The sequence below is a fragment of the Acipenser ruthenus genome, chromosome 3, assembly GCF_902713425.1.
Source record: "Acipenser ruthenus chromosome 3, fAciRut3.2 maternal haplotype, whole genome shotgun sequence".
Classification (NCBI taxonomy): Eukaryota; Metazoa; Chordata; class Actinopteri; order Acipenseriformes; family Acipenseridae; genus Acipenser; species Acipenser ruthenus.
In genome coordinates this window covers 5,865,523-5,881,373 of record NC_081191.1, presented here as the reverse complement: position 1 = coordinate 5,881,373, position 15,851 = coordinate 5,865,523, and the positions used below count along the sequence as shown (strand labels likewise).

Sequence of the window (15,851 nt, the reverse complement as noted above, 5' to 3'; positions counted from 1 at the left end):
CTAATGTTCTTTGAGTTTTTTTTTTTTTTTTTGTAAATTGTTTTATGATTTTGACTGACATATGTTCAACATGTAAAATCTGTAGCCTGAAATTCAATATTAAATAATTTTGTTCAAAGCTCATTGACCGATGCAGGTAGTATCTATTCTAGAGGATCATATTCATTAGCAGACTTTTTGAAGATCTGCCCATAATTCCTATTCACAGCATGTTCCAATTATTCATGCTAAACCCTTTATCCACCCTTATTAGCAATGAACAGGCACTTGAATTACAGTGAAATCAAGGCTATTCAAAGTCTCAGCAACATTATTTTTCTAAATCTGCATAGAGGTGAGGACAACTGTATATGGCGATGCATTCTTCATTTTTTTCTTTTGATACTAGAATACAGAAATTTAATTATAACATGCCATCTCAGTATTTTATTTACGGACAGTTACTGCTTTAACAGTTAACAAAATGACTGTCAAGTTTGTTGCGTGACCCTAGTGATCTGTAAATACCAAACACTAGTACTTTAAAGAAATGTAGTTATGAACCTTTCTGTTTAATATTGTTTTATTCTATTTGTTTCTTTGAGTTACTATTGTGCTGTATGTGTTATGATTTGCTGTTTTTATCCATGCAAATACAGAACGTCTGTTCTGCTAACCCAGTAATCTGTTAAACTTCTATTATCAGATTGTGATGTTCATGCTCCTGGGGGGTATAAACAACCTGTCTCTGGCATCTTTCAATGGATCTCATTGTGTAGATTCAAGATTTAGAAAAAAGCTAAACAAATAAAGCTCACTTGAACCATTTGGACTAGATTATGGTCATAAACTCCTTAAAGACAGAATATCATATTAAAACATGTCATTGAAAAGTTGACAGTATGCTGGGAATATGCAAAGAAATATGCAATGTACCCTATTTTTTGCTGCAGACTTGTTCATTTTTTCCCAGGCATGCATGCAATCACATTGCTGTAAATGAAAAAGTCTGACAACCTGTTACTTACATTCACCTTTGACGTGAATTCAAGTATGTTGACAGGCAGACAAATGACATCTCCTTAATGAGTTAGAGACTGAAAGGCATAGAGGAGTCGGGGGGGGGGGATGTCAACTGATCAGTTAACCTACCACAGAATAAAAAGCTGCTGGAAGCAAGACAGATTAAACAGTCCTTGCCAGTATGCTGAGATGATTAAAAGAACGCAACATGTACAAATTAAAAGCTTTGTTGAAATTCCAGGAGAACGTTACCCTTGGCTACGCCATGCCAAAGTCCTGCTCAGGACCTCTTCTAGGGTTTTGCTTAACCAACCTACAAACAGTCCCAGCAAACCAAGGTCCATGATCAACAAGAAATACTGAAGTATATTAACAAATCTGGCTGCACCTGGGCTCTGAATAATAAATGCTGTGTGTCCTTGTGACCAATGTACATTTTTAAGCACAGTAATCTTTAAGGTGATTTCTAAGCATTTAACACAGATGGAGGGAATTCTACCCCTATATTGGAAAAAAATACTGTATAAAGACATTGAATGGATGAAAAGAAAGATAGATAGATAAATCTATAAATAGATAGACAAGTGAATTAATACATACATACATTAACTACTCTATGCACTTTAAACTGTGTAATATAAAAATGCATGCAGCATATCAGGTCCCAGGTTACAGAACAAACAGATTTAATGAACAAAAGGCACATTACATTTTTATAGCAAAGCCCAGATTGGATTTCCCCTCCCCAATCCTGGCCGTGGGCCAATCACCCGAGACTACACCCGGCTGATTTATGCCCAGGGTCTGTGTATAAAATCTAGTGTTGTGTGCAAGCAATCCAGCCAGTTTAAACTGAACTCTTATCTTATTATTATTAATTTCTTAGCAGACGCCCTTATCCAGGGTGACTTACAATTGTTACAAGATATCACATTATTACCCATTTATACAGTTGGGTTTTTACTGGAGCAATCTAGGTAAAGTACCTTGCTCAAGGGTACCACAGCAGTGTCCCCCTCTGGTCAAGAGTTCAGAGCCCTAATGGTGATAAAGTGAGAGTTTATCAGGCTTCAACACTATTCAAGTCATCTGTAGTGGTGGGATGTACTACAGCCGTAGCCACACCCCCAGTGAGTGACCTCACAGGTTATGTTTGCTCTATCAAGAGAAATGAAGTTTAACTTCCCGAGAGCTCAAATGAGTCCAGACTATTTCTTTCTCCCACATTAAACAACATCATCCTTTCAGAAACCATGCTGTGTTATAGTAGTCTTGGGTATTCACTGATTTTCTTCAGTCCCCTCAATTGAGATGTTAATCCTTTTAAAGTACTGTATTATTGCCTCTTAACAATAATTCAAATGTATGTTTCCTTTCATCTTTTTCTCCACTGACCAGGATTAAATATACTCACCTCTTCCCACCATGCCACACAGCTCAACTTCTTTTTGCCAGATTGAGATTACTTCTGTGAAGCTCATGTAAATTAAAAACTCATATATAATCGACTAGAAAAACAATATAGAAAGAGAGAGCGAGAGAGAGAGAGGGTAAGAATGAAATGGCACACCATAGGCACATACTGTACACTTTGTGTTGACATCATTGCTCAAACTGTTAACATTTTTCAATACATCTCATATTAATGTGCTCATCTCAACTTCAGAGATGTCTAAATCTGGCCATTACTTATTAATTACTCACAACTCATTAGTTTCATGCATGTTCCTATAGCTGTGTGATTTCAGCCCCACCCTGTATATTGAATACCACAATGTTTGGTATAAAACATGCATCTTTTTATTTACATATCAGGGCAGCCTGGTGTTGACTGCTGATAAAGAACAGGCAGCCTTAATCTAGCACACGTTTTGAGACTTGAAGCCAAACAACAAAGCTACTGAGACACACCTTTAGGAAACTACTCATGGAATACATATGTGTCGTGTAGGGATATTCCTTTTAGCTTCTGTTGATGAGGTCACACAAAATTTTAAACCAATCGGGTAATTTGTCCTGTGAATTATCTTGTACTTCTGTTTCATAGATTCTGTGTTTGTTTCCTATTGGAGCTTTGTCTCCCTGGGGATTCTGTGCAGTGGAAGTATGTCATATTTTAGAACCATTTTTCCAATTGTGATGGGATTTGACATCCTTTATTTAGCACACAGTATTAGAATCTGGGGCTATATAGATGCTACCTGTCTGTATGTTCATAATCGAACTGTATGTCACACAGACCTTTTTCCATATATCTAATTTAAAAACGTCATTGGAGATTTAAAAACCCTACAAAAGCTGTCTTGTTTTATCAAACTGTAAAACAGACTTCCATTAAGTGTGCCCTGTGAATCGATTGTGAGACCACAGGGAGCCAGAGATCTCACCACTATAAAGAGCCAGCTGACATGTGTCTGGCTACTTGATTTAACACTGTAGTTTCAGCACTAGTCAGAGCACATGTACTGTAGCTGTAAATGAATCAATGGAGTCAGCTATACATTGGTCAGGAGCCTTCAGAGTGACAGTGAGCTTTTTATCCAAACTCTTTTGCTTGCTTGGTTTTTCCGTTTCTTATTTATATTGTAATGCCAGATGGAGAGCAGGCATGCTACATTAATCCTAATCTACTGGAGGGTCACACATTCCTCAGGCTTTGCAGCTGTTACTTTGATTGTCATCACCATAAACAACATTGTATTTTGTGTCTGTACAATTATTATACTTATACCAAATCCTTTTCTGATTATATTGCTTTTGATTTATAGTAAATATATAGGCACATTTTTCAGTATGTGTTTTGCCTTTTAACTTTATTTATGAAATTTCTACCCAGACATTCACTGAGAGATGACATTTGAGGAGGTGTTCATCATAGATTCTCAGCAAATCCCACCCTACTCAGGAACACTTCAGCCTAGTTTTGAGAAAGATATTCGATAAGGCTAAATACAGATAAAAAAAGACCATGAAATTCAACCTATCTACATCCCATATCTGTAAGAAATACTGTAGGTATTTATTTTAAGAGCCCATTTGCAGTGTTAGAGAACTCCTGAGATTCCTAACATTTGTGGCTTTAGTCATTTACTTCCTTTGGGAGCTATTTGAATCATAGCTATAATTCAGAGATCAGTGTGACATGCCAATACTGTCAGCCGCACAGAAAAAAAAACAACTAAATGTCTGATCCCTGAATTTTAAGATCTTTTCGCTGTAGTTATGCAATACCTTGAAAAAAGGAATAATTCCACCAACAATTTTACTTGCAAAAATCTTTTCATCAAAGTGATCTGCCAAAGGCCCAATTGTAAAAAGTTTCTTTCAAAGGTGCTTAGTTCTGTGTTCAGATCAAATAAAAAGCCCCCCGGTGCCTCCTCTGCAGTGTTCAGCATGGAAGTCCCTGCTGAGTGGATTGTTTCTGTTGACTGCTGTGCTCTCCATCTGTCACACCATCTGCCCCCTGGCCTCACTTCTTCTCTTTCTCTCTTGCTCTCAGGTCCACACATTCAAAGGTCCTCACTGGTGCGAGTACTGTGCGAATTTCATGTGGGGGCTCATCGCTCAGGGAGTCAGGTGTTCAGGTAATTGTCTTCCATGCTTACAGATTCCCAGTTACTGTTGTGTTTGAAAAAAAAGAAAACTGAAGCAATAATGCTTTAATATAAATCTGTAATGTTATGACTGAAATTATGAGTGTAGTTCCTTATTGCATTACAGAACAGTGCATTTACTGGTTATAAAATCCTTTTATCATTATGATTGACAATTCAGTATGTAAGCAATAAGGCACAACAGGGTGTGGGTTGTACCTAAATATCGCCATGCCCCGGTTGTGTTATAAGTTATGAGGTGAAGCCGAGTGGCTTCAACCGCCTGGGAAGTGGAGATACTAGAGTACAACACACACCCTGAAGTGCCGTATTGCAGTTATAAAATGGGTTAACTAACTAAATTGAAAAAAGTAAAAAAAAAAAAAAAATTTAATTAACAAAAAAGTAATTTTTCTTTGATATCTTTCCTCCTGAAACTGAGCTAAGAAAAAACAGTTCCATATAACTTTTTAAAAATAAAATAAAAAATGCATTAATTAAAAAAAAAAAAAAGACGATTTATAGATGTTGAATTTAACATTACCACTGAAAGTGCAGTTTTTCTTTATTTAATTTGTTATACTTCTTGTAATTCTTGGTTTGTTCAATTAAATTTTAAAGTAAAATACTACTGGCCAATTTCATCATGACCCAGCACAAATGAGTCTGCCTTTAAATCACACAGACCCTTCCAAACAAGACCTGCAACAGTATCAGGTGACAGTGCTGTTTCATTTTTTTATTTTTTTTAAATCGTCCTTTGTGCTACCGCTTTCCAGTGGCGAGAAAGACGTTATTTGCATTATGGAATACAAGTTTACTTATCAAACTGACTTTGCAATTTACGGCTGGAGAGAAAGGTACGGCAGGAATTGTCGAGATGCATTTATAAATATTCTGCATCAGATCACACAGCTACGCAGGGGGTGGGACATGTGGCAGCAGGCAGGGCAGGAGATGCAACCGACAAGAGAAGAAGAACGGCAACAAAACATCCATTTAACCACCAAAGTCTCTTTTAAGAGCGACCCAAATCCGTTTTCACCAATCAGGTTTTAAAATACCCATTTTATACTTGTAAAATACTTGACTGATATACTAAAAAAAGAATTTGTCTCGGTGCTTTCTTTAATGTGTTTACATATGTACAGTATTTAATGTGTGAATCATAAACATGCTGATATTGATATTGTTTTAGTTTTAACAAAATTTAAATCAGAGATATGCAATATTATTGCGTCTTGAGATATTTATATATGAGATTCTGTTTTTATTGCGAAGAGAAATATGCACAAATATGTGTTACAAAAAAATGTTATTCATTAAAATGTCTGTTACTAACAATTAGAATGTGAATGAATCATTTTGTAACAGACATTATAACTTGCATATTCAACAAACATTAAAGACTACGACTGGACTTTGGCCTCTTGTGTTCCAGTGATCATGTACTGTTTCAGAATCAAACAATGAAATAAATCTGAGAATCCAGCACAGGTAATGCCTTTATATATTGAAGCTTACAGTAATGATCCTGGCTGCAGTGTTCGAAGAAGTATGTCCTCTTCTCTGCAATGAATATTATGTTTTAATGCAATTATACTCTCAGTCCTATCAAGTATCACCCTATGAAAGTTTGTGAAACCTTTTACAAATCTTTAAGTTTTCTCATTTTCAAAGCCCTGTTTAACATAAAAGAATGTTTATGAATCCTTTTAAAAAAACATTTCTAAAACAGCCCGTAGAGTTTTGTTCATAGGCCCAGTGTCGCATGGTGAGTTCTGTATTTCAAAAGTGTCTAAAGCCATTTCTTGCATGGAAACAGTACTGTGCATTATTATTATTATTTATTTATTAGCAGACGCCCTTATCCAGGGCGACTTACAATTGTTACAAGATATCACATTATTTTTACATACAATTACCCATTTATACAGTTGGGTTTTTACTGGAGCAATCTAGGTAAAGTACCTTGCTCAAGGGTACAGCAGCAGTGTCCCCCACCTGGGATTGAACCCACCACCCTCCGGTCAAGAGTCCAGAGCCCTAACCACTACTCCACACTGCTGCCCTGAACAATAGCAGGCTGTTAGAGTTCTTGCTTTAAGCTCCACAACACCAGACACGTTTTTCCCACCCCTAGTGAGTGCGACAAAGGACTGACAGGAATAATAAAGGAGTAGTGAGAGGCTTTTCATTTTTTAAACAATCGCAATTAATCTGTTCCAGTTTCATCTTCAGACAATACGCATGAATAAGGAATTAGGGTTCTACAAATGTTTTAGTATAACACGATTCACAACTACGTGATGGATGTAAAATCAGTTAAATAATATATGCTGTGCATGGTACTGTAGATATCTATTTTCAGATATTGCAGGGTAAAAGATATGGTTAGGGTTTAGGTTAGGGCTAGTTATATGGTCACAGTTTTTAAAACAACTAGCCCTGCACAAGATCCTTTGCGTTCCCACCACCACATTAAAAAGAAAAACTGCCGTACTGCACACCGAGCCGATGTGCTTCTGTTGTGTAATGATTGCATATCCAGGCGCTGTCGAACACTTCCTTTCACACAATGATTTGAACTTTCGCAGTTCATATTTTACTACACCAAAAAGCTGAAAAAAAGGCAATTTTATGTATTTTTTTTAAAGACTTTAAAAAAACTTTAAAAGAACCCTAAAGTTGCACAATATATACCACGGTATGAATTATTCTATTATTAAGATCTATAATTTGCTCAAAACAACGTGGTGCAGCAGTTTGTTAGAAAAATTGTAAAGTGTAAATTTAAATAAAGTACTTTCTTCAGCTGGTGGTAAACACAATTAGAGAATGATCGGTTATATTGCTCAGAATACAAATATATTTACCAATACAGGCTATTAGTTAAGAGCAGAGATGAGTGGTTTATTTTTGGCATGGGATGAATAAAATAGTGTATAGCAACACCATTAAAATGTAGTTTATGCTAAAAATGTATGTTATTTGATGTTAAGTAAGCTTCCAATTAATGACTATTACACGTGGAGTTTGTACAAAAAATATATTTATTCACTTACCTAAAAAAAAAAGTTTGAATACTGCAAATAACTTAAACATAACTACTTTGAGAAAGAGTAAACTATCCTGCTGCAGATTTTAATTGAGATATTGAAATTTCTATGCACCGGGGCCCATGAAGGCTCTTGGCGGCCCTGGGTGGTATGATGAAGGTTAGAGTTAGGGTTAGTGTGTGTGCTACACCAACTTTACTTTTTCACTTCTGCCACCACACCAACCCATTTCTCTGGCAAGTACTAGTATCAGCACACCCCTACTTTCTATCAATCCATCGTACTTCCTATTTTACCCATTTTTTTATTTTTTGGGTATATGTGGTATTTGACTGCCTACCAGGCAAGTACACATTCCTGAAACACACTGAAGAAGGCATTAGTCTACTTGAATTAGTTTCTATAGTTCTGCCTTGGATGTGTCTTTCTTATTGACAAGTTTCTTAGCTGAAATATATGTTAATTAATTATGCTGTGATAAAAAAAAAAATGTGTCAGGAACTGCAAGGCTAGTATCCCTGCGCTGTATTATTACAAACATTACAATATAATTAAAGTTTTTGACAGCTGTAGTTGCCACCTATTTAACAGTAAATTGAGGACTTTCTTGGCATGATTCCAGTTTCGGTTGCTGTAGAGGAATGTTAAGTGGGAGTATCACTGAAACAATAATACAAAAAAAATAAGAGTTTTAACAGACAGAAGATTCAATGACATGGCTTTTTCAGTGCCTTCGTTGTTTTGAAATGTGATGATGACTTAAGCTTTCGGGTATGGTACTAGCCCCTCCCGGGGGGGAGTGTGCTGCACCTGTTCTAAGCAGGACAGGTTGTGAAAGATATTGTTAAATTTTTTTTTAGCACAATCTTGTTATTTTAAATCCATGTAAAAAAAATAATAAAATAAACCCTCCAGAATAACCCTAATGAACCAACCTCGTGCAGTGCTGTATATTGAAAGTGAGACATGATGCTGCTCAGAGTCCATGGAATTGTTAACAATGGGAATTACACTTGAGCTCTGCTGCCTGGTTACTGAAGTCAATCCAACATGTGATTAAAATTGTGTCTCAGACATCTGGCACACAAATATACTGTCGGGTAACTCCAAAATTCCCCACGACAGCAATGGCAATTTCGTTTTGGCAGAAAATTATTAGCAGGGTAAAAATACTATTCAAATCATTTGCAAACAGGTGATTTTTGAGTAAATCTGAGAAATTGTTAAGAAGTAGAACTAGCTTTGTTTTCATGATTAACATGTAAATGATTGACTTTATATGCTAAGAATCAGTCTTCCTTATTTGATTCCAGACTGTGGGCTGAATGTACATAAACAGTGTTCCAAATTTGTGCCCAATGACTGTCAGCCGGACCTGAAGCGGATCAAGAAGGTGTACTGCTGTGACCTGACCACCCTGGTAAAGGCACACAATACTCAGAGACCCATGGTGGTGGACATGTGCATCCGGGAAATAGAAGAAAGAGGTTTGAATAACTGTTATATATATATAGAGACCAACTTGGTACAGTAGTTGAACACTTTAATGTTGCAATGTTGGGAAGTGAACTAACAATAGAGTTAAATTTAGTAGAACAGACATTCCTGAAATGAATTCAGATCCCAATCTTATCTACTGACTAACCTGAAGGTCATGCACAGGGTTCACCCCAGAACCTTCTCTAAAGTTAGACACCAGACCGGTCTGTTTTCAGTTGTCATTTGGAATAAACAGCTGTTGCAGCGCATTCTAGAAAAGGGACTAAAACGGCCAGTAAAACAAAAGCGTATTTGCTGGTATATAGTAAGTAGATAATAAAGTTCAACAAAATTTTGATTTGCGTATCTTATGCAAAAAAATTTAAAGGGCTATTAGTTTTCAACCACCACATGTCCTATTCAGATTACTACCATTGGGTGAATAAATAAAAGATACTAGAACTAAAGAAGTTTAAAAAAGACTAAAAGGAAGTAGAATCAAATCATAATAACTTTTGACACACGTCCCTGGATTGTGTGGTACATTATGCAGTTTACTTGAAATGACATTTGTAAAATTGGTAACAATGCATTCAAATGTGCCCCTGTTTCTTCTCTGAGCATGAGAAACCCTTAATATAGCTTCCTTCTGTAGCAATATTAATAACTTAATATCTTTATAGTGTTGCAGAGCTACTGAACCATTCCTGCGTCTCGGGCCTTACCCACCAAGAATGCACAAGGCAACACTCTTAAAATTATAAGGGTATAAAGATGGAAGATGCATTTCTATGTAGATCATAATTTGAGGCATTCTTTGTCCTAGGTTTGAAATCCGAAGGGCTGTACAGAGTCTCTGGGTTCACTGAACACATTGAAGATGTAAAAATGGGCTTTGATCGAGGTGGGTGATTTTATTATTACCACGGCCAGCCTTTTTCTCTGATGAACACTTTACACTGTATTTTATGCAGCCAGGGATATCATTACAGAAAACAATACAGAAATGTAGAAAGTAGTGCATTTGCATCTACATGCACAGTTTAGTTTGCAGTTGTTTGTGAAAACTTAAACTATGGGGAATCTAAGACAAGCATGTTCACAATAGTATTAAAGTGATCCTACACTGATATATTCACTTCCCACAAAATAATTCACTTGTCTATCACCTGTGTGATTCACATAAAAGTATTTCAGGAATTTCCAAGCTGGGGACAGCCATGAAATGTATATTAGAATTGATCTCAAGGACCATGGGGAGGCAAGACCACTGTAACTTGGCTACTGATACTTTTGTAACATTACAATAAGTAGGAGCCTAATGTTTTCTGATGGGAACTCTCTGCAGAGCACGTTTGAGGAAAAGAAAAAAAAAAAAGTTTTGCAAGGTTGTTGCTCACATCATATGACTGTGTCATACGATCCAACTAACCACAGTCCATACGTAATAGATTGTTCCTGCCATTTGAAAGCTAAATTATTTCCCAGTTGTTTATCAGTAACTTATTACATATCAGCACTTCATACAGAAGCATAATCTGTTTTGTAGGTGTTATACTACATGTATAAATATGTAAAATACCTATATATATATATATATATATATATATATAGTAAACAGACTCCACCCACTCGGGTTCGTTGCCCCTTTAAGAATGCGACCCAGACACGAGAAATGGATTTTTTTTTCTGCGCTCACGCGCTATTTTTTTAATAAACACAAAAGTAAAACAAAAACAAAATACACAAAATAAACACCTAGCTCTTCTGAGCATTAACTACACACGCAGGAACCTAACTATCACAGGACGGCTAAGCCGTTTCCCTGTTCCATCAAAAACTCAACCACACAGGTTTGCACGATACCTTTTCTCGAGACTGCCAGGAAGCAGAGCACTCCTTTCTGCCTCCTTCCATTCAGCAGCCCTGAGCAGACTGCCTGCTCTCTTTTTAAACCCCCGCACCTGGGCCTAATTTCCAATAACGCCCAGGTGCAGATAATAATTAACAATAAAACAATTAAACAATTAACAAAAACAATAAAGCAACACAAAATCAAACCAGTGCATTTCTATAGCAGGGAGGTTTTAACCCCCTCCCTGCTGTTTCTCATAACCCGCTATTTTACACATCCCCCCCCTTGTCTTTACAAGACACAGGCCACGAGACGGCCACCTCCTCCCCTAAAACATAACCACCCACCCTCAAGTCCATAAATGTCCTTTCTTGCCCTCTTCCACGGGCAGGCTTGAGGGTGGATCGGTCCACATCCCGGCTCAGCCAGGTAAGGACCGCGCACCGGCGACAAGGGGACCCGACGGATCGACAGGGGCGACCGGAGCGTAGACCGTGGCACTGGAGGATGCAGCAGTGGGCAGAGATCTTCCCCTGGGAACCGGCGCAGTGATGTCCGATCACCCAGGGGAAGCGAAGCAGCGAACAGGGGGAGCGACAGCGACGTCTGGCAGCAGCCCAGCGACGTCTGGGTGCTCGGGAAGAGCGGAGCAGGGAACCAGGGGAAAAGCTGTGGCCAGTGCCGCACACTCCTGGGCTCAATGTCCAGCGCAGGAAGGTCCGGGAAGACCGGCCGGGTGTCCTGGAGCAAGGGTTGAGGGACTGGACGCAGCGGTGCCGGACTGGACCGTAGGGGCGGTGGTCGGGGCTGTGGTGGATGTATACTTTTCACCTCCCCCCTGGGCTCCGGAAGCGGCGGCTCCTCCCCTCTGGGCTCCGGAAGCGGCGGCTCCTCCCCTCTGGGCTCCGGAAGCGGCGGCTCCTCCCCTCTGGGCTCCGGAAGCGGCGGCTCCTCCCCTCTGGGCTCCGGAAGCGGCGGCTCCTCCCCTCTGGGCTCCGGAAGCGGCGGCTCCTCCCCTCTGGGCTCCGGAAGCGGCGGCTCCTCCCCTCTGGGCTCCGGAAGCGGCGGCTCCTCCCCTCTGGGCTCCGGAAGCGGCGGCTCCTCCCCTCTGGGCTCCGGAAGCGGCGGCTCCTCCCCTCTGGGCTCCGGAAGCGGCGGCTCCTCCCCTCTGGGCTCAGGCAGCGGCGGCTCCTCCCCTCTGGGCTCAGGCAGCGGCAGCTCCTCCCCTCTGGGCTCTGGCAGCGGCGGCTCCTCCCCTCTGGGCTCTGGCAGCGGCGGCTCCTCCTCTCTGGGCTCCGGAAGCGGCGGCCCCTCCCCTCTGGGCTCTGGCAGCGGCGGCTCCTCCCCCTCTGGCTCGGGAGGCTGCGGAGCTCCGCTAGCCTGCTCCCATTCTTGGAGCAGCAGCTCCAATTCTGTTGGCTCCCTTTTCTTCCATGGAGCCAATCCCCTCTCTCTCTCCCATCTCTCCAGCTGCTCTATTTGCGCAGCAGTATTGCGGTTGATTCGCTCAATTAACTGTTCAATGCTCTCCATTTCTAGGGTCGTAGGGGCGCCCACACACTCTGCCACCATATGTAAAAGACTTGCACCACTCGGGTTCGTTGCCCCTTTAAGAATGTGACCCAGACACGAGAAATGGATTTTTTCCCAGCGCTCACGCGCTATTTTTTTAATAAACACAAAAGTAAAACAAAAACAAAATACACAAAATAAACACCTAGCTCTTCTGAGCATTAACTACACACGCAGGAACCTAACTATCACAGGACGGCTAAGCCGTTTCCCTGTTCCATCAAAAACTCAACCACACAGGTTTGCACGATACCTTTTCTCGAGACTGCCAGGAAGCAGAGCACTCCTTTCTGCCTCCTTCCATTCAGCAGCCCTGAGCAGACTGCCTGCTCTCTTTTTAAACCCCCGCACCTGGGCCTAATTTCCAATAACGCCCAGGTGCGGATAATAATTAACAATAAAACAATTAAACAATTAACAAAAACAATAAAGCAACACAAAATCAAACCAGTGCATTTCTATAGCAGGGAGGTTTTAACCCCCTTCCTGCTGTTTCTCATAACCCGCTATTTTACAATATATATATATATATATATATTGGGATTTCCATTTGACATTTATAAGAATGTTCTTATCCACTCAGCATGTTACCAGACAATAGTGCTATTTGTGTCTTTAGCATATGACATTCAAGATCCAGTTAAAGTGAAGACTGTACAATACTCAATTCTTTGAGTGCTGGTTGTCAGAATAGACAATATTACAAATGTATTTAAAAAAGCAAAAAAACTAAACAAAACTGCTTGTAATTCTTGAATGAGGTACCAGTGTTCATATCCACATATCAGTCAAAGCATTGACAGCAGCATGTGTTTATACTCCAAACTGCCTCTGTGTTGTTGCCTGGACTCTGCACCACTTCTAGGAGCACTGTGGCCTCTTTTGACAGGACCGGTAATAAAGAATACTGTACACTCCTGAATGATGCATGCTTTCTCTGTAGATGCCATCAGGCTGTAGCTGTTTTGAAGCAATTCTTAATTATAAGGACTATTTTGGGCATCATTTAAGATTCTGTTGAAGCACATTTGTTGCATGTTTGGAATGACCTCTAGCTTAAACATTTATTATTAAAAATGGCCCAGAACTTGAAACTATTCATTTGTTATTATGATAACAACAGCAACAGGGTTTTTTTTTTGTCCATGACTCATATTTACTTCAGTCCCTCCCTTCAGTCTGTTTACAGGTTATACATTCGGAGAAATATCAGAACTCCTATCAGCCACTCCTATCAGCCTTTTAAAATAAATACTGGTTAATAAAAATAATTTAAAAAAGTTTGAGTACTGTATGAACAATTCTGTGATGTCAGTAACTGATGTTCTTCCTTTACAGAAATCATATCTTAGTTTAGTACATAAATAGCATGCAATTACTGATTTAAATAAATCTGGCTAGTTTTGCGTCTTTAACACAGATTCCATTAAACTACGCTGCTGGAAGAGATAGATCTCAGTGTATGCTTTTAAAATGTATTTGTCCATGTGATAAATGAAGTGTATTTCAGTCGGTAATTCTTTGTTCTCTTGCAGATGGTGACAAGGCTGACATTGGTGCGGACACGTACGCAGACATCAACATCATTGCGAGTGCTCTTAAACTGTATTTCCGGGACTTACCGATACCACTTATCACCTACGATGCCTATTCTAAATTTATAGAAGGAGCAAGTAAGTTAGAGTATATACAGCAGAGCTCAGCATTGGATAATAGAAGACAGCATTTTTAACATACAGAGTACATCAATACTGGATTCCATATATTTTTCTGAAGGGATTTCATGTAATGTTTATAACACAATAAAGTGAATAATTGCACGATTTTGTTTGTTTTGTGTGCCTCACAGTTGTATGCCAAATCATTGGCTGGATTCGTTAGAATTAAAATGGCTTACCTGTCCTTCTGTTTTAACCCACATATAATGTATTGAAACTTTGACGTAAATCAAAATGTATTGCAATGCAATTGCAATGCTTTATAAAGGCTATGGCACAGCCATTATTTTGATTTAATCTAGGCATTGGTTTGGTGTTGAGTGACCTGTGGTTGGGTAAGAGCAATAGCCCTGGTCCCTTAGAAAGATCTGCATGCATTTAGCTTTAGAGAGGTAGTGGGTGGTATAGTAAAACAAGCCTTTATCACATCAGCAGGATAAATCTAATACATACAAGCCATATTAATACAAGTCTGGCTTCCTACCAAAACAAATTAAGAAAGTTAGATGGAAAAGTCAATATAAAATGTAATACATAATTGGCAATCATTGTAAAATATAATAATAGTAATGATAATAATAACAATAAAATCCTTTTATCATTTTAGAACTTATTAACCCGGACTCCAGATTAGAGGCGATTCATGAGGCCTTGTTGTTGCTGCCCCCTGCACACTACGAGACGCTCCGTTACCTAGTAACTCATCTTAAGAAGTAAGGACATTGTTCTTTGTTGTTTGTAATAACCATGTTTCTTTATCTTGTAGACTAAGCAACATGCAGATTAAGTCAATACCGCTTTCATACAGTGGTTGTCAGGTATTTGAGTTTCATGCAAGAAACGATCTAAGCCATCCGGGGGCCATGGCCCTTTAAGGATAATACCTCTTTGTTGTTATTTTACATTTTTTTCAAAGTCATATAGTATTTAGTTTCAGATCCCCAGATCTATTGTACAGTTGTTTCAGATCCTATTTGTGTGACTGGTTAAACATGTAACACATGGCTTATTCATACACCTTGAAGGACCGAAGAGCGACCAGCAGCTGCCAACACTGTACAGTAAATTAAATAAACAAAGTACTCTTTACAGTGACAGCGATGCCTTGCAGTTTCTCACATAGCAAGAGGACATGACAACAGGGATATCTAGTAGTTATTTAGTGGTAATTTACATTTTCAGCAACTAAAATGTAGTGTGGGTCTTTTTAAGTGTGGGACTGTGGAGTCAAATGTGAATGCTTACGTAGGGAAGTCAAATACTGGTTTAAGTACAGATGGATAAAACAATGCTGTAATGATAATAACTGCATCATGGCTGATGCTTTGTTGCTTCAGTCTTTGCTTTGGAGCAGGTGCTTTCTGAATTATCTCAAATACATACATTGAAGCATTGTATGGGTTGTATAATAGACTTGATTTGATTCCTGAAACACAATCAGTTTGAGGGGGAAGATCTATTGAATACTAACATGCTTTATAACAGTTGTATTTATTTAATTCTTCTTCTTCTTCTTCTTCTTCTTTTTCTGCTTTATTGTTTTAATGTGCTGTTGCCAACTGTCATCAAAAAT

The 15,851-nt window shown here is 39.0% G+C and overlaps 1 protein-coding gene across 3 annotated transcripts in view; it reads left to right on the top strand.

The window, feature by feature from the left end:
- LOC117394657 (beta-chimaerin) overlaps nucleotides 1-15,851 on the top strand; it is a 115,504-nt gene that overhangs the window by 96,906 nt on the left and 2,747 nt on the right. For all 3 annotated transcript variants that reach the window (XM_033993050.3, XM_033993049.3, XM_033993051.3), the window contains 5 exons: nucleotides 4,502-4,586; nucleotides 8,968-9,141; nucleotides 9,960-10,037; nucleotides 14,096-14,233; nucleotides 14,886-14,991. In XM_033993050.3, coding sequence (XP_033848941.1) covers nucleotides 4,502-4,586; nucleotides 8,968-9,141; nucleotides 9,960-10,037; nucleotides 14,096-14,233; nucleotides 14,886-14,991 — 581 coding nt within the window. The remainder of the gene's footprint in view (nucleotides 1-4,501; nucleotides 4,587-8,967; nucleotides 9,142-9,959; nucleotides 10,038-14,095; nucleotides 14,234-14,885; nucleotides 14,992-15,851) is intronic.